At 41.1% G+C, this 19405-nt stretch overlaps 1 protein-coding gene across 2 annotated transcripts; it reads right to left on the bottom strand.

Annotated features, from left to right (window-relative positions):
- Positions 1 to 4605: 4605 nt before the first annotated feature.
- Positions 4606 to 12849, bottom strand: arxa (aristaless related homeobox a). 2 transcript variants are annotated; one of them, XM_055037611.1, is made up of 5 exons: positions 12419 to 12849; positions 11539 to 12109; positions 10181 to 10226; positions 8390 to 8721; positions 4606 to 6380 (listed from the first exon to the last, which is right to left on the bottom strand). In XM_055037611.1, exons 1-5 carry the CDS (start codon positions 12813 to 12815, stop codon positions 6110 to 6112), a joined length of 1617 nt encoding a protein of 538 aa, XP_054893586.1. In that variant the 5' UTR covers positions 12816 to 12849; the 3' UTR covers positions 4606 to 6109. The 2 variants fall into 2 exon arrangements, with proteins under 2 accessions (XP_054893586.1, XP_054893587.1); XM_055037612.1 differs by having other exon boundaries at positions 6254 to 6406.
- Positions 12850 to 19405: the final 6556 nt, after the last annotated feature.

Raw genomic sequence — 19405 nt, 5'->3', positions numbered from 1 at the left:
TGTGTTGGTCATAATGTTACGCCTGATTAGATTGAACACCTAAATGTTTCTTAAAATAATCTTGCATAACTAAAGCTTAAGTCTAAATAACTTTAATGAGTTAAACGCTGGACAGGATTAGAGTAAGTTCCTAAAATGTGTTTTCCAGAATTATCTTTATATGCATGTGAAACTTACAACTTTGGATCAATTGTGATCAATAAGGAAACACTTTTACAGTTGACGCCAGGCTTTAAGGACATAGAGGATCAATAACCTCTGCTGGGCAGCAGAATCATAACTGAGCATCTCCAAATGTGTTTATTAAAATGAATTAGTTTGTAATTGAAGCATAAAATGCTGCAGAGATGGTCATAAACATGTCCTACCATGTTGACACGATGCAACCCTTTCCCTGGATTTCTTAGGAGGAAGCAACGCATGCTTTGAGTTTAGCATTAGCATTTGATAAAACTTGATATTTTCAATTTTCTGAACCAACACTTCTTATGACCATTCCTCTTTTTTTTATGTATTTTTAAATAATTTCCGATACTCATTAATAGCTCGTCCCCAATGAGCAGATCACCCTCAGCTCTCTGGAGAACACAGCACAGTGGGATGATTCCTCGTGGCTCTTGAGGGCCCCCCTCTGTACTGGAGGCTCCAGGCAGCAGCATGTTTGACCCGGTTCTGCTTGTGCTTTCCCCAGATTGACATCAGCATAAAAACAGGCTTCATGGAAGATTAAAGCAGTTTGGATGAAACAAAAATGGATTAGGAAGCAAAGTTTTGAAAGAAAATAAAATTTGATGGAGTCCCATTACAGGTATCATAAACCAAATATTTTTCTTCATTTGTGGAACAAATAAAGAAAACGTAGAACCATTTCAAGTTTTATCATCTGTAGGATTTTTGAGTTCACCTTTGACTTGATTCAGATTAAATGAACGTTCTGTGAATGAAGAGATTTTTGTTCAAACATGGTATTATTATGTGACAACAAATAACATTATTCATACTTTATTTAAAGGTACTACTGCTTAAGAGTTGATTCAGATTTTTTGTGTGTGCAAAGGGCCGTGAGATGGCATTTTTTATAAATTGGTTTTATAGAAATACATTGAATTGAACAATGAGGCAGACGGTTGTTTTGTCACCTACTGTGACTTCATCACAGTCCCTTCAGTGGTTTCACTTGGCGAGAAATTGAAGTTTTGACATCTGCATTATTGTGTAAGTGTGTTTGGCCTCTAGAGGGCCCCCTGGGGCCCTGGGCAATCTAAGCAGCAGCTTAGTTTGCTCTTGACTCCAGCTAACTCTGTCTTAATTAATTAAAACTAAACTTTTTATTTCAATAATAGAATTAATTTATGTAAAACTAATTTTAGATTAACTGAAACACAACACATTTAATTCTGTGGCAGTCTTTAAAAAGTTGGGGGACTTTTCCTAATTTATTTCTAAGCTATATATCATTTCCAGTAAGATATAAGTTAACTAAAAACCTCCCGGAACAGAATGGATGACGCAGTTTCATTGGATAAACTCTAACAGCTCGTTTTTTTTTTTTTTTTTTTTTTCAGTGCGCCGTCACGCCGCAGGTTTTTAAGTGAGGGGCCCCCAGTTTTGTCCCCTGCAACCCAGTCAAATGAGGTCCCTTGCATTAATTCGACCCCGCTAAGCTAATAAGGTCGAACAAGTCTCTTTGTATTGTGGCGTTAAGCTTTATTGCTTGTCGTTTTGACCAGCGATGGACAAGGTAGGCTTTGATGAGGGAATTAGTCGCCTATTCTGTCCCTGTTATTCATAGCGCCGCGCCGGAGAGGGTGTCAAAAGGAGAGCGGGTCCTATTGCAAAATGTCTCCCTTGTTGGAGCTGAAAGGGCGGTTATGAGACGATAAACCGCCTAATACACTGAGCTAATTGGATGAGAGCAAGAGAGACGGGGAATCAAGGGGCGAACCGAGAGGGGAGCGCGGAGCCGTGGCCCCCGCTATTTAGGGCTTTCATCGGGGGCCTGGTTCTCCGCCTGAGGGAGGAACAGAGGGGGGAGTCGTTCATCAAAGCGCCTTTTAGAGTTCCTCTCCTCTCACTGGGGCTGAGTGAGGACTTTATCCGGCGGAGGCTGTGGAGTGATTTGGTCTATTCTCCTCGGTAGGGACGCGGTGGGAGCAGCGAGGTCCGGGAGAATCCAAATCAGGGCCAAATCAAGTCCGGATGACTTGGAGGGTGGGGTTGTGGGGTGGTGGGTGGGGGACGCAGTGATGAAAATGGGTGGAAATTTTCCGTCACCTGGATTTACCTGTGAGGAATCCAACCACGATTCCCCGTCATCCACTCCCTCCCCAACAACAACAACATGTTTCTGATTGGACTTCTCCCCCCATCAACAGTCATCACTATGATCATTCATGCAACAAGAAGCCTCCTGGCTTTAATCCCAAACACAAAGCCCCTGTTGAATGACAAGGAACACAATCCAACAAGTGTGACTTTATAAATCCACTCTATAACCTTCGACAGCATTTCAATTTTCTCGCCTTTTTTTTTTTTATTTTTTGCGCTGCAAAGAAAGTTTTAAGCCTCGCTCCCAGCGGGTCATCTGCCTCCTGGCGTTCCCCCCGCGGATATTAGGGACAAATTGGTTTGCCATTCATTAGTTATATTCACAATGAGATTACAAGTTCTCCCGGACAGTCTCATCACGGAGGAAGAGAAAGCGCACACGCTCCACTGGGTTCCAGCAAAACACGGCTTAAAAAAATACATGCAGCTCTCACACATAGTGTCTGCTGGTTGAGGCATACTGGAGGGTTTATTACTATTATTATTATTGCTATTATTATTATTATTTTTGTACATTGAAGCAGCTGGGGTTCAGAAATGCACCAATCATTCAGCCATATGTCGGAACAGGCCAATTTTCCTAATAGATGAAATGTTTTAAAAACATTTCTTTTATCTTCGCCACTCTTTAAATGCATCAAAACGGATCTCCCATTGTGTGTGTCTAGTCTTTCCAAATGCATCAACAAACTTTATTGCTCTTTATTAACTTCAAATAAATATATAAGGAGCGGGGACTCAGACCTGGATTAAAAAAAAAGTGTAATCTTGCAATTTCTTAATTTTCTGTTGAATGAAGAACTACTACCCCTATAGATATTTTCTAGTTTTTTTGGATAAAAAATATAAATATCAAAGTTCACACCTAATAAACAAAACATTGATATCATGCAGGAAAAGTCTGGTCCTTGGGTCCCGGACAGGTCGGATAAAACGAAAAGTCAAAAATCACCTCCTCTTTTATGCTTTGTAAAGATTTAGAAAAAAAAAAACCTTATACAATTGTATATATATATATTTTGTTACAAGCAAATATAGCTTAATTAAGATTCCTCTGTATCTGTTATAGTCGTTAGACAAAAAAATAAATAAAAAAATCACTGGTCAAAATCAGAATTGGCAGGTGAGACCCCCAAAGAAAACCCACCAATCATCGACCAGCTACAAAATTGGTGCCTGTACCAAACTGTTTTTCATGTGTTAAAGTCCTTCATAAAGAAAAAAAAAGAGTCAGAACTGATCGGCCTGATCGGTTCATATCAATGGCTGTAAATCAGCGGTACCATCAAATCTACAAATAATTTTCCTTTGAATATGAAGTCAAGACAGAATGAACCTAAAACAGTTGCAAAAGTTATTTCTTAATGTTCATGTTTATTTAATCTTTTTTCCCCACGTTCTACTTTCAAGCATTTACTCTGATACATGTAAATAAAAAGAGAATATTAAACCTCCTGAAATTCTACCACAGCTTTTGGTGCAACATTGGCTTGCCCAGTTTCTAGAGGCACGCCTGCGCTAAGCCCGTCCTTCAACCCCTTATTATATGAGTCTTTCTTTTTTCTGCAGTATAACTGAGTGATTAACAGGTGTTTAAAAAAAACTGGAGGGCTGGAAGAATTACAGAGGAGGCTTTTCCCAGATGCAGACAATATATTTTTTAATAAAAGAAAGGGGGACTACATTAATCCGTGGGGTAATTTCACGCGGTTTGGTCGGGTACCATGGTTGGGTCAAACTGAGCAGAATAACCATTGATTGCTGTAATAGTCCTGCATCAGAGTGGGGATTTGGAGGGTGGGTGGGGGGAATTAACTCTCCCAGGTTGTGTGTGTGAAAGCCGTTTGATGAAGTGGTTTGTTACTTCATTAATGACAAAGGGGACTCTCTTCCATCTACAGGCATTACAGATGTTAAGACCAATTTAGCGCCTTTAAAGGGTTTTTAGGCAAGTTTTGTGACGGCCCCCCAAAGATAAAGTGGGCGCTTTAATTGAAAACCCCTTGCCTTTGTCTGGCCTTTCTTATGTAGGGATTAAGCTCATGAATATATGGTTAGTATTTTGTCAACTGAACTGTGGAGGATAAAACACCTACTAATATATTTTGGCTTTTTGGGAAAATATTCTTCTTTTGAGCACCTGTCATTGCAAGGTAAGACAGAAAGCACATATTTTTTTTTGCACCTTTTATTAATTGTTTTATATATTTTAAAAATATTTTTTTTTCCTAGAGCAAGCCTCTAATTATCGAGGGAATTTTAAATAATAATACTAACTCATTTTACCAATGTCATTTATTCAAATTAATGTTATTAAGCCAGGAAATTACAATCACTTAATATGAAAAACAAATATCCTTCACTCATTTCCTCTGGGAAAAGTTTTGACATAAATAATTATCTAAAAACCTAATAATTCATAAACACAGGTGGAAATCTACACAGGGCGACATTCATTACACACTACACCGAGTGCAAATTGATCAAAACAGGGTCTCTTAAAATATACACGACCTTGTTTTGAAAATGATCCTTTTTCTCTTACTTTTCAAGCTTTTTTTCTTCTTTGTTTTTTTCTTTTTTTTTTACACAATATTTACAATTTTTCTCTCACACAATCAGGTCTCATTGCTCGTATGTCCTGGAGTCAGAGTCAGCTGAAATGCCACTGCTGCGAAAATCAAATTTAACCAAATACAGAAACATAGATGCGTCTAGAAGGTAAATTTTAATTAGATATACGTTCGCAGTGGTGCTGCTGAGTGTGACAGACGGACAAGCGAGCAGTGGAGAGGAGTCAGGCTTACCGAGAAGGCTATGGAAGGTCTATGGACAAGTTTTCCTTTGGTTCAGGGTGTATGTGTGTGTGCATGTGTGTGTGTGTGGTGTGGGTGGATGTGTGTGTGTGTGTTTGTGTGGGTGGGTGAAGGTGTGGGGGGAGGGAGGGGTGACCTCCTCCGACTCGCCTTTGTTAAACATGCAGACTGGCTCAGCCCACATAATAATGCATACAGATTAAGCAGAGTTAATGTTGAGCACTCGCGTTGTCCACATCCGAGGAACTCTGTTCTATAAAAGTCTGGGTTCCCCTGCCGTTTTTCAGCTCTGTGCTCGGGGTGAGTGTGTGTGTGTCTCGACTTCAGGAAAGGAAATGAAACCATGAAAAAAAAAAAAAGTCCTGTTAAAGGTAAACCACCAAAAAGCTGTTTCAATACCTCATGTTTGAAAGATTATAAACTGTTTTTTAATTAATAACTAATTTATTTGTTACATTCCTCCTCTAATGACTTGTTTGCTTTATATTTTGTTAACCATATATGTATATGTATGCACTGTAAACAATCCCCAATGCACGTTTGAGTGACCGTGGAAGGAGCAATAAGTATTTGAAATAGATAGCTATATAAATGTATTTAATCTTTGGATGTTTTTCAAAATATTCTTTTTAACTGATAGCTCTCGTGATATTGAGTTTGATGTTATGTGTTTCTGGAAACTATATGAAAGAATGGTAACAATGCTTATCAGAGACACACAGACACACTTTCTCAGCCAGTGCTCTTCTGCATTTGGTCGTGCTATTTTGTTGGGGAAACATGAGGTAACTGGGAAGGTTTAACAAGGGGCAGGGGGGCTCATCATCAGGACGACAGCCTCTAGAGGTATGAATGTTTTGCTCTTCTTGTTTTTTTTTTTCGTTTTGTTTTTTCTCAGGGGTGTGGGGTGTCATGGAATGGGGCGTAAGCCCAGGACGGGACGGACTAGAGCTTCTGCTGAGTGTTCAGCACACCTCCTTCCCCGCGGCTCCCGCTGGCAGGATGTTAAGTTGGGTGAGCTGAGCCGAGTGTTCCTTGGCCTTGAGGCGCAGCGCGGCAATACTTGAGGCCCTGCGGTCTGCCGCTGCCGCCGAGGAGGATGAGGAAGAGGAAGAAGAGGAAGGGTCGGGCAGGATAGAGCCTGCATGGGAGGGGTTCTCCACTGGGGGTGCGGGCTGACGGAGGAGGGCTGCAGCAGTGGAAGCACTTGTCAAGGGACCCATACTGGAGAACAGCCTGAAGGAAGACCAGAGTTCAACCATCTAAATTAAAATAAACATGTTTAGGTTGATTTATGCATTGTCAGATAGCACATCAGGGTGGTTATTTTGAAGCTAAAGGTGTTTGGCTCTTATATTAGAGTGAAGTGTGAGAGTTGCTGAAGAGGAACTTTCTTTAACACTCTCAGAAAAATGATCAATGATGGGACTAGATCTTCAGAATTTAGATCCTGACAAAATATTTGTACATTATAATGTTATTATTATTTTTTTTACTTTAGCATTATTTGATTAATCTAATGTAAAAGTTTTAAATATTTTGAGTTGCTGTGCATTTGATATTTTTTATTTATTTCATCTTAATACATGTTTTAATTTGCAAATATATATATATATATATATATATATATATATATATATATATATATATATATATATATATATATATATATATATATATATATATATATATATATATATAATTTATTTTTTATTTCTCACCTTACTTTGTTCACTGGAAGTATAAATGCAGCGAACACGGTTCTCTGCGTTCTATATTGGTAAAGCTAATTGAGTCTCATAGGGTTGGGGTGGGGGGCATCACCCTCTCCTCACAGCTTGATTTGCAGGTTCACACATTTGGTTAATTTATTAACACATTTAACAAGTTGATTAGACCAAACTGTGAATGGCTAGCAGTGCAGCACATTTATAATCAGACACTGAGATAAACATAGACAAGAGTGTGACTGAAGACCACCTCCCATTAGAGCTGCACTGTGTAGTGGGAGTTTATCCTAAGCTGAGTTGCTGCTGGGGTCTTTCCTGCACAATTGTTGTGATTTACTTTAAAATACAGGGATGAATGTTAGGCTTGTATTTCATGGGAGGCTGGCGGCCTGCTGCAAAGATAGGTAGCTTGAGATGTAAACAGGAGCAAAAAGCAAATATTAGAGCTGCAGGAGGGCTGTGCATCAGATCAACTGGGGTTTAGTGATTATTTTATCTTTTTCTGTTATTATTTTTTTAAAAATTATCATGACAAGAATTAATCATACTATGATAACAACACAAACTACTGGAGGATATTTGCAAAAACCAGAAACAAATAAAAATCTTGGAATCAGTTGTCAATTATGGCTCACTGTCCAGGGCAGCACAACATATGGGGTAGCATGTCAGTTGCCCAGTGAGTTTTCTATTGCTTTTTTATAAGTCCAATCGATGGGGAATTGGGCTCCCACCTGTACTGTGTACAGCATACACTGTAAGAAAAATATTATCATAAATTGCAGGTGGTGAAGTTGGTGTCTAATTGTCAAGATCTAAGAAATGTCTATTGAATCAAACCTGCATTTGATAACCTCTAGTTTAAATTACAAAATACCGAGTCCAAACAGACCAGAACTGGATTTAAAGACATTTTTAAAGCACAATTTAAGATTCATAAAACCCTTTTCTCTTTGTAAAAAAAAAAAAAAAAAAAAAAAGGCATTACAAATACACTTTAGATTTAGACAAATGTTGAAAACACAATATGAAGACTGGTCAAACATGGCTAGGCTAAGCCTGAACTGAATTTTTCTATTGTGGAAACAATGAATTATGGATGTTTTGATGATTTATGAAATGTCATTCAGTTTATTCATACAAACTAAGTAATGTAATCGCTAGGTTACTATTCCTTTTTGGTTAAATAGATGGAAAGGCTGCTGCAGCCAGAGTGGCATTTATACCATAACCACCAGTAAATAACCAGTTTGTATTTACTTGTGCTGTTTTCTTATTTTTTTTCAGAGTTGGTTCTAAAAGAGTTTCAGCAATCGCTACATTCATGTTTCAAAAATATGTCTGAATATAATTATTAATACTGGATGATAAGGTTTCATGTGAGTGTCTGCAGTTTAAACAATATGTGAATGAAGTTTTACTTTGAATTGATACCATTACAATAAATGTCATTACAATGAATGCCTCAAATGGAGATTAAATCTTAAAGTTCATTTCTCTACAGGAGCAACTCACCTGCCAAAAGTGGGTCCGATAAAGGCAGGGTGGCGGAACATGGCAGCAGTGCCCAGGAAGGTACCCAGTCCCAGTGGGGTAGCCAACGGTGGAGCAGAGCTGTTGTGAGGCGGTGGGGCCAGGCCTGGGAAGGCAGCGGCTGCAGCTGCAGCAGCTGTCCAGGCAGACTCCAAGGCTGGATGCGGGTGAGGAGGGAAAGGCCCTCCTTCTAGGTAGTGGCTGAGAGGATGGCCTGCAGCAAGGGGGCCTGGGAAGGGCAGGCCTGATGGGTGGGCCTGCACCCCTGCCTTCTCACGCTTCCTCCACTTGGCCCTGCGGTTCTGAAACCAAACCTAAAGAGGGAAAGGCTGATGAAGGTCCTCCACAGAGTGAAATCATTACAGGGATTAGTAATTTAGCTTTACTGTCATCAACACAATGAGTCTCTGTTGCACTGTCAGTGCTGTCTAGTTCAGGTGCATGGCCAACAGGCGGAAAGTCAGCAATAATTACATGCACGGTAAACCCCGCCGCTCACGGCTCCTTAAATCTACTTTCTGTCTAATTAAACTCCCTCCCTTTTAGACGGGCTTCTGGGGGGGATGAGGGGGGGGAGATAATTAAGAGCGTTGTTAACAAAAGATCCAGAAAATTACCGCTGAACTGGCTCCAATAACAATTAATGCGCTTTAAATTAAATTCTTAAGAGCCGCAGAACTTCCACGCAGGAGAGTATTTAACTTTCCCACGCATCCGCCGCTGCACAGTTTGCTCTGCAGACGCAGCAGAGGAACCTCTCTCACAATGAGCAAAATGTCAACATGTGGAAAGTGACAGGGACGTAACGTGCATTATTCCCCGAGGGGGCTGTTTAGCATTACACAGCCCCTCGGGAATTTATGAGTTTTTATCACCTCCTGATGGCGCCCGTTAAGTGATTTGTTCACCTACAGCCCCCCTCGCCCCCAGCCCCCGCCTCCCCTTAAAGAGACATCTGTTGTTTTACCGTCGGCCATAACCTCTCGGAGCTCCCATCGTGTTTGAACTGTCTCTGTGGTTATGAGTCCGGCCTTTGGACATGCAAGACACGCTTTCAGAGCCAAACCACGGACGGGTGGGGAGGGTGCGGAGGGGGTGCAAACACCTTTAATGGTCTCTCATTCGCTCCCAAGTGCAAAGCATCGGATCAATGCAGGTCTATTGCAATCACATAATGGGAAATCAAATAGCATTATCCCTCCCCTTTTTCTCCCTCGTTCACACACACACACACACACACACACACACACACACACACACACACACACACACACACACACACACACACACACACACACACACACATGGACGCATTCCGACCTCGCCCCCCTCTATGTGCCCCCATCTGATGGGAATTCAAACACCAACTCATCCCGGGAATACAGACACTGTTTGCTCCTGCACTAAGTGAGTCTTTTATGAATCGCCGGCGTCGGCTTAATTGCCACTAAAACGTTCCCCAGTTCGCGTGTAATAACATTCAATAACAGGAAGGACCTTCCCCGCACAGCGACTGGGGGCCATTTAACACATTTTACTGTAATAAATTATTGCCTCAAATTGGCCCATAATCGTTGATCCTCAATCAGTGACGCATATCAGCAGGTTATTATCCAGGGGACATTTCACAGAGGACTGATAAAGCATTAGAGGATGTTGTCCCCCCCCGCCCCCGCCCCACATACACACCCACACCCACACACACACTTCCCCTCCCTCTCTTTCGATTTGCATTACTGCATGATTCACTTTATAGATGAAGGAAGCACTCACCTGAACGCGGGCCTCGGTGAGATCCAGACGCATTGCGAGCTCCTCTCTGCAAATATATAAAAAAAATAAAATAGAAGGAAGAAAAAGTGGAAAGGAAAGAGTCGAGGTCACAGGCCATCATTTGGAAGCACGTAGAATTGCTGTTTTGTCCCCTCCTGTTGTTAACTGTCAACAATAGACGACCAAAATAGGTTGGATAATTTTTTTTCTTTTTCTTTTTCTTTTTTGTGCAAAAAGACGCCATACCCATATTCTATTTTCCCCTGTCACGCGTGGGTAGAAATAGGCCTAGTGATTGTTAGATTTTCCTTAGCCAAGGCCTGTCACTGTAACAACATAATGGTTGGAATAATGACATCTAAACTGGCCTGACACAAAGCAATTGGCGCTCCCTCCAGATTTAGCAGCGAGATGGGGGCCCGCAGTCCAAATTAGACCGACTCTCTTTAAAGTAAATCGACTGGAAAATATGAATAATCCTGCGCCGACAGAGGAAATGTGGAAATACACAGGGGACAGAAAAGAATATTCTTAAGACCGTATCAAGCTTTTTGAGTTTGTTTCGTTTTGCACGTAAGTATTGAACCTGTACATCCAAATGACAATAAATAAACAAATACAATACAACGCCGCGCTTCTTTCCAGTATTCCAGACGTGTGCCTGAACCTGTCGGCTCTTTAGTCCGATCCAATTCCTCCTGCTGACAGTAGCACGTTTTACGAGTTTTCATCAAACGTCCCAAAACGAGCAGCAAAGACAAGAACCCTGTTTACTGTGGGCAGTTTTATGACGTGATGCGCACAGAAGCGTGGGATGGATTTTTTTTTTATTTGTAATTGCTTTGTTAGAAAGTGATCTTTTTTTTTTTTTAATAAATGCAATTAATTTAAAACTTTGGTTAATAAAATAATAAACATAAATTCCAGGGATTTTTTGATGAGTTTTTGCGCAATAGCAAAATGTGTTAAAACCTCAATAATAATAATAATAATAATAATAATAATAATAATAATAATAATAATAATGGTATATTATTATTATCATTATTATTATTATTATTATTATTATTATTATTATTATTATTATTATTATTATTTATAAAGTTAAATTGTAATATTTTATTAGGCTATTAATAAAACTAGTAGTACCGCTACTGTTGATTCTTTTAAATTTTTTAAATAACAAGGAGTTTCTTATACCGTGGAACTAGAAAAATTAAGTAATATTGTTAATTTACAAATATTAAACACGTACTACTGTATATATAATCCTCGTTAAATTTTGCATATATATATATATATATATATTTTAATCATTCGTGAATTTAATTCATATTTATTCGTTTGCATTCTCTAACCTTGTGAACACGTCGGGGTAGTGCGTCTTCTGGAAAGCCCTCTCCAGCTCCTCCAGCTGGTAGCTGGTGAACGTAGTCCTGTATCTTCTCTGCTTCCTTTTCAGCATCCCCTCCTCGGAGTCGCTGCCCGCCGACAGACATACGCTGTCCTCCCCGTCCCTCACGTCCCCGTCTCCGGCGTTCAAGATCTCCTCCCTCTCCTCGTCCTTCGGGGACAGCGCGGCCGCGTCCGCGCAGCTCCCCTCCTCCTCCTTCGCGCCGTCCTCCTCGAACTTGAGGGGCCCGAGCTCCACCAGTCCGAGTGCGCCATCCTCCGAGGCCTCCCCGGGACTCTGCTCGCCGTCTCCCCGGTGAAGCGAGGCGTTCTCCCGGTAGGACTTGCTGCGGCTGATGCTCACCTGCGGCGCCTGGCTGATTTTGAGGCTCTCGCTGGCCTGCTCCAGGAGCAGTCTCTCTCTTTCCAGCTTCTCTGCGTGGTCGTGCAGGTATTTCCCGCCGGGTCCATACAGCCGACGGAGTTTGGGAGGCAGGTGCAGGTCAGCGCCGAGGGAAAGGGTCTCTTTCGTTGGCCCTGAGGTAATTGGAGTGCGGGAAACACAGTGGAAGGAAAAATAAATGACACAAAAACTGTACCCAGGCAGGAATTCATTTGTCAATACCTCGTTGGGAATTTCACATGGCACTAAGCAATTCGCCCTGCTAAGTGGAAACAACTTAAATTGAATCACGTAACGTGCGCACTTACCTGATACAATTTAACAACTTAAGCAGACATACAGACTTACTATTCACACACGTCACCAATTCCACTCTGACTCTCCAAAGTCTCTCTCTCTCTCTTTTTTTAAATTTATTTATTTTAAGTTTAGATTCAGCTTACCGTCAGTCGTCTTGTCAAACTCTCCTCTGCCGGGCAGGCCGGTCAAACTTTGCGCCCCAATCAGCCTGACCTTACAGGGACTGCGGCGGCCCAGAATGCTGTCTATGCAGTACGAAGAGAGCAACGTCGGGGATTTGCTGCTCTTTCTCTCACCCCGGTCGAGAATATCGTCCTCAAACTGAGCGCTCATGTTCACGCCTGGCTTCTGTCGGTCTCCCGCTTCCTCTCGGGCTGCTTCTGCTCCCTCTTCCCCTGTCCTCTCGCTCGGTGTGGGTGTGGGTGCGTGTCCTCTACTCCTCTCCTCTCCCTGTCGCCGCTCTATCACTCTCCGAGCTAATGACAGGCAGCGGTTCGTCCGTCTCGCGCCGCACTCTGCTCCTGTGCCGCGCGCGCTCATTCAACATGCGAGGAGGCTGGAACCGCGCGCCTGATTGGCTCCTGTGCGTGTCCGCCTGAAGAGAGACAGCGCGGAGCTGCTTTATATGTTTTACGATTAAAGTTAATTTGAGGGAAAGGTGACAAAACCCGACATGGAGTACGCGGTGGTCCTCCGCGGAACGAACTCGGCGAAGAAACACCCAGGGCATTTTTACAGTCAATGGGATTTCAGTTTGATCAAAAAAAAAAACCCCAAAACAAAATAAAAAACAAAAACAAAAACCGCTTATTTATTTAACGGATTTTCACCAATGTGCAGTATAAAATCAAACGTCATTGTTGAAGTTCTACAATGTCAGCAAGAACATAAACACAATGGCTTAATCTGCAATGCCTGCCTGCTGGCATAAGAGTTCATAACAGGTGTAAACAACAAGCATCGTGCCTGAACTCCACTCAGCTCTCTCAAGGCCACTATTTATGTTATAAAGAACACCTGTGCTTTTAGTCTAATTACCACAGACCAAAATACCCAACTTATTGGTCTGTTCACTTTGAGAGCTCCTGTAATAAACATGCTTTGAGATGTTTTCTTCTTGTTGTTGTCAGTGTTTCGAACGTGAATCATAAGCAGATCGTTTCTGAAATGCTAAAACGTTGGATATGATGTTGCAAAAGTCAGCTGAAAGTTGATTGTATTTTTGATTCACGCAGTGAGGGAAAATAGCAAGGCTGTGGTATTGCAGAAGACCTAAAGATGTTTTTTCTTTTTAAAGTTTCCAAAAGAATAGAAATGCCCATATGAGCGAATGAAATGCCTTATGCATTTGTTTATTTATTTTTGTTTACTTCTCAATATAACAGCAGAAACATAAAACTACCAGCAGAATTGATGTTGCATATTCTTCTGGTAGCCTCTTTTCATACCATTTTGGAGTCACCTCTACTTCAAAACTCCTATAAGTAGCACATAATGCTTTACAAAGATGTAGATCCAGTGTTATTTATTTCTTCACATATACTCAGCTTAAAAATATAAATATTTGCCATTTGAGTTTTACAGTGTGTATGAATTCATGTATTTTTTCATTTATTTATGTATATAGGAATCAACTTTATTCAAATGTAACCATTTCTTTTCTGAATCCTTGTGCCAATAGGATGAAAATTCTGGAAAGGAGTTTATGTTCAACCCCAGAAACGCACCTTCAAAAGCCATGTTGGCCACATAGAAATATAAACCATCCATCCATCCATCCATCCATCCATCCATCCATCCATCCATCCATCCATCCATCCATCCATCCATCCATCCATCCATCCATCCATCCATCCATCCATCCATCCATCCATCCATCCATCCATCCATCTATCTATCTATCTATCTATCTATCTATCTATCTATCTATCTATCTATCTATCTATCTATCTATCTATCTATCTATCTATCTATCTATCTATCTATCTATCTATCTATCTATCTATCTATCTATCTATCTATCTATCTATCTATCTATCTATCTATCTATGTTTTTGCTTTCTGTCCATCTGCCTGCGCCCTGCTGGAGGCCGGGATTGGGGGTGAGGGTGGCGGTGATGAGACAGCGCACGGGGTGGCCGGGGGGATAGAGCGCAGGGGACTCCGCTGTGGAGAGGGGGAGAGACGGAGAGATGGACCGAGAATGTAATTTTAAATGAAAGTCTATTTAACCCGCTGTGAATGGCATGACCCCCATCCTCGCCTCAGAGCCCATCACTGTTAAAAGGATCATTTTCAGAATTCAATCCAAAAACTTCAGCAAGCTGCAATTTACACTCTCTCCTCTCCCGTCTTCTCTCTCTCTCTTTCTCTCTCTCCTCTGTTCTCTCCGTTATGTATCAGCCCAGAGGTTCGCAGCAAAAGCGAACAATAACAATGAAATATATCTCCAGAAAAAAAAATGCACGAGCTGTCCCTTATCCCTTTCGTTTCTTCCACTTTAAAGAAACACTGTAGCTGGGATTGTCGCTTGATTGAACTCCAAAGTTTAGTTAAAAATGAGGATGTTCCAGTAACACTGGCGCCACATTTTACATTGACATTTGGTGCTTTATCAGTTAGAAACCCCCCCAAAAACCAATAACATCTTCATTTATAACATCTCACATTTCCTCCAAGACCTTTTCCGCATTTGTGACGAAAACAGTTAGTTTCACCTCCACAAATGGTGTCAGGTCCTTAACTTTTTTTTTTCTTTGTGGCGCCACAAACTTCCCGAGATTGTTTATTTGCGCGCAAATCAGCACTATAATGAGAGTAATAACAATATAAAATGTTATGCCTCCCCCCAACCCCCCTCCCCTGCACGGTCACAAACAGACGCGCGTAATACAGACGGGTATTTAGAGTCGCTCTGTAATTTGGGGGCCACAATTTGATTCATTTATCCGCACTCTGTTATTAACCCCGCGGAAAAAAGAGATGTCAGCCGCCATTTCAGCCAGCAGGACATCCGCGCTTTGTTTAAATGCACTAATTACGCGCATACATTACGGGAGGGAGGGGACAGCCATGAGCGCAATTTTCGCGTTTCCAATTTTTCCGTCTGTTTGACGTGCAGGTGAAGAGATGGCGCTTCTCGTCGCAGCACCATCATCAGCGCCTTCTTTGTATTTTCATAACATCATAACTTGATAATATCCAAGGGAAACACCGGGCTATGGAGAGTTCATTATTTGTCCTAGGCGCAGACTGTTGTTGATGATTATAAATATAGCGGCCTTTATCTGTTTTTTTTTTTTAAAAAATGTTAGTCTGGCTTTTTGTTTTTTTGCATTTTATTATAAAAATAATTTGCCCACTGATCCACATGTCTTGTGATACAGGCTGTATGCCTTATTTACAAGTAGAGGTTATCCTCTGCTGTAAAGGCCTTCAAGCCTGAAAGCTCCAATGAACTTCATTATCAAGGACCAACATGATGGGCCTTAATGGCTGGAGGTCATTCCGCTGGCGCCATCTCCTGGACAGATAAGCACACTGCTCAAATAGATGCACAGACAATTTTATACATTGACAGTGAACTAGTAAAAATGTAACTCTTCCATCAACTGTAAGAATTCCTGAACCAGGGGCAGCTCAACTTTTGGGTTTGGTCTTTCAGAATAGTTGGTTCCAGAGGCTCGAGCTCATAGCTAGTTCCAAAGAGCCACAAACAAAATTATCTTACAAAATCGCAATCTAATGGTAATTTTCTACTGTTTCGTATCAGTGCTATTTCATGAGCTTTTAACCATTGTCAGTTGTTTCGTTATAGTTATTTCAAGAAATTCTGATAATTATTTGCATTGAAACACAAGGTCAGATGCAAAGCAAACAACCTCTTCCACCATCAAACTCATACTGGTATTAAGGCAATGTACAAAGTGAAAACGTCTTTATGGTTTATGTGCACAGTACTTTACTGATTTTTACAGTCTTACTTCTGTGTATGATTAAACACGACCCAGTGTTTTGTTCTCAGTGGGTGTTTCAAGAAGATTACTGGTGAAACACCACCAGCCTCCATTTACTCAACTTTTGTTTCTTTCCAAATTATATTGACTGCTTTTTTTTGTCTTGAAATAAAGATTTTCAAACCAGATTTATCTAAATAACCCCCTAGAGCAAACATGATGATATGACTATAAAACAGTTATTTTATGACAACATATTGAAGCCAGCTTTGGCATTGGCCCATCTCGGACCAGCTGTTAGCTTTAGCCTCCGGGGCAAGCTAATCTGGATTTATACTGAAGAGTTACAAAGAAATTCAACTGATGTCACAATATTAACTTGCTGGAAACTTGTAAAACAAAATCCACTTTGAGCTATTTCTGAACGATCACTTCAAATCATTTATTAAATAAGTCACACTAAGTGAAGTGGGAAGACAAAATATCTGAATCACTCATTTGATCTGGCACTGGTGTCTGGAGTGCAACATGTAAATACTAATTTCATTTAATTATTTCTACAGCCAAGAGCCGTAACAAGCCACATTAGCAACAATAATAAATAGATGCACATTATAACACATTATAGCCTACAAATAGAGAAACAAACAACACAAACTGCCATCCATGTTCTGACTGTGTGATGTCTTTTGGAACTTTCATCACCCTTGATCCCGCCACCAGACACATGACTCAGATCTTAATGATCACCGAAGTAAAAGATGGAGCAAATACCAATCATTCCCGATTGACACAGTCATTGAAATATCTAACAGTGGCGTTGTGCTATGTGTTTGCCTATAATTATGCAGTCCTGCTTCAAATGTGCAAACCATAAACCTTTCAGATTCAACCAATAGCATTCATTCCTTATTGATCTGAAGTTCCCACATCTGCGTTCAGTATGAGCAGCAGAGTACTCTCGTGGGCCCTCTGCTGCTCCGGAGGTTGTAAGCAAGTGGCTTATTTCGCGTATTCCTACATCCGGCTGTCTCAGGAACAGCCTGCGGCGTTGACCACATCAGCTGCATCATGAATACGGGCTCTGAAGACATCATTTGACGCTTAGCTAACAGGAAGGTCAAATTGACTATGTTTTGTGTGTGTGTGTGTGTGTGTGTGTGTGTGTGTACCAAACTTAGTGGCCTTAGTGGCCTATCCTGCATCCATCCTTGCGCACTGACATAATTGGACACTTGCTTTGCTTGAGAGGCCGAGCAGCAGAATAATAAGAAGAAAGCGGGGAGAGAGGGAAGAAGAGGAGGGAAGCTTTTAAGGCGCGCGTAAGCAAAGTTAATTAGCGGTTATTAACAGCCGGCATAATGGGAGCGAGAGGGAGTCAATTTAATGACTTTGTTAGCGCGGGTTCAGAGCGACAGGCACTGATCGAAACAACAAAGCCGAGCGCGCACGCAGCCATCATCCGTAATTTCCAGCGGTAATACGGTCTGATCTGAAACAAAGGGCTCTAATTTCGTTCAACTGACTCGATAATTTGTCCTTATGTAAGGAAAATAATTAATGACTTAATGCTTCAGCAGAAGTAGCTTTTCTTCAAAGAGGGGAGGGGATTTCGGAGGCCGCGGTTTTTTTTTTTCTTTGCCGGAGAAGGTGGAAGCCTATAAGGAAATCAATTTTCCCAACCCTGTAATTATTTGCATCATGAATTTAAAACGCAGGACGTGCGCCCTTGCTCCCCGGTTAATGCGCAAACAAGTGAGTCCGTCGGGGAGAGGAGGAGTCCCAGATCTTCATCCTCCAGCCAGACTGAACGATCCGCGTAAACACACGAGGCGCAATATATGCTGAATTAGAGACGTCGAGCTGCGGTCAGATCCAGCGACGATTAAATGTTTTGGGTCATTTCAGATGTCTGACAATACTTTGAATTTCACATCTGGACTATTTTTTCCCATTTTGTCACGTTGAAACAACAAACAAAGTGTTTTATTTGGACTTTACGTGACAGGCAGCACAGAGTAACGCATGTGTGATGCAGATGAAAAAGAGACATGGATCTGAAAAGTGTGGCAGGATTATGCAATCATTACCCGTTAGTCAATAATTGGTGAAACTACATTTTGAAACTAAACTTTTTCTCAGTTCTTTGTAAATTCAGAAAAAATATGAGAATGTATTTGAACAGCACTTTTCAAGTCTTGCCATATATGATTGGTTGGATTTGCAACTAGAATTTGACTAGACTCCTCCATCAAATTAACATATTTAATTGAAGCTTTGTCCTCTTGTCGGTCCAGAGTTTAGAGTTGTTCTTGTACCTCAGCCTGCCCAGGCCATGGGTGAACAAAGCTGCTGTGTAGGGCCCAAAACATCTGCTTATTAAGAATGAAAATATCATAAAATTTCATTTGATGGATTCAGCACAGATAAAGTAAAAAGGTAAATATAAATTTTGGTTGTTATGCTTTAATTGCAATCTGGTGCTTCAAGTTTAATGTCTTTGAGTTTGAACTGGATTTGTTCACTTGGCTCCAATCCACCAACCCTGTATTGAAACTCTGTTTGTGGAGGTGATATTCTTGAAAGAGCAAACGCCCAAATCAAAATATGCCCAAAGCATAATGACATATTCAGTCACCACTTTTCTTCTTGAAGGTGGAAGTCTTTAGATTCTCAATCTATCTGCAGAATGTTTATTTATTTATTTTACCCATGGGTTGGGTAGCTCTACCTAACTTCTCCTTTTTCCACGTAGACCAGATGTGTGAAACGCACAGCCAACAGAGCCTCCCTCCTCAGAACCCTGTAGCTCCTCTAAGGTTACCATTATCCATGTCTTGGTTTGGTTTGAAAGATTCGAAGGTGTGCAATCCTCTCTCCAGTTATGTTTCTGAGCTATTCGAGGCAAAAGCAAAAAACAACCTTTGAACGTGACATCTTCATCCCTTTGTTCCCCATAGTCTTTACTGTATTTTCCATCAAAAGTTCTGCAATAAGCCTATGAAATCTTCACAGAACGCTTGGATTTACGCAGAGATAAAAGAAAGTAACTTTAAGACAATAAAACATGAAAATAGTTCTTATGACGTTTTTATTTTCTGTGGCGGTCCCCGTGCATCCCTCCCTGATCATTTATGGAAGCTGGAATGAAGTTATCACCGAGACCATGCGCAT

The sequence above is a fragment of the Poeciliopsis prolifica genome, unplaced genomic scaffold, assembly GCF_027474105.1.
Source record: "Poeciliopsis prolifica strain line A6 unplaced genomic scaffold, Auburn_PproV2 SCAFFOLD012, whole genome shotgun sequence".
NCBI lineage: Eukaryota > Metazoa > Chordata > Actinopteri > Cyprinodontiformes > Poeciliidae > Poeciliopsis > Poeciliopsis prolifica.
This window is presented reverse-complemented; position numbering and strand designations above follow the sequence as displayed.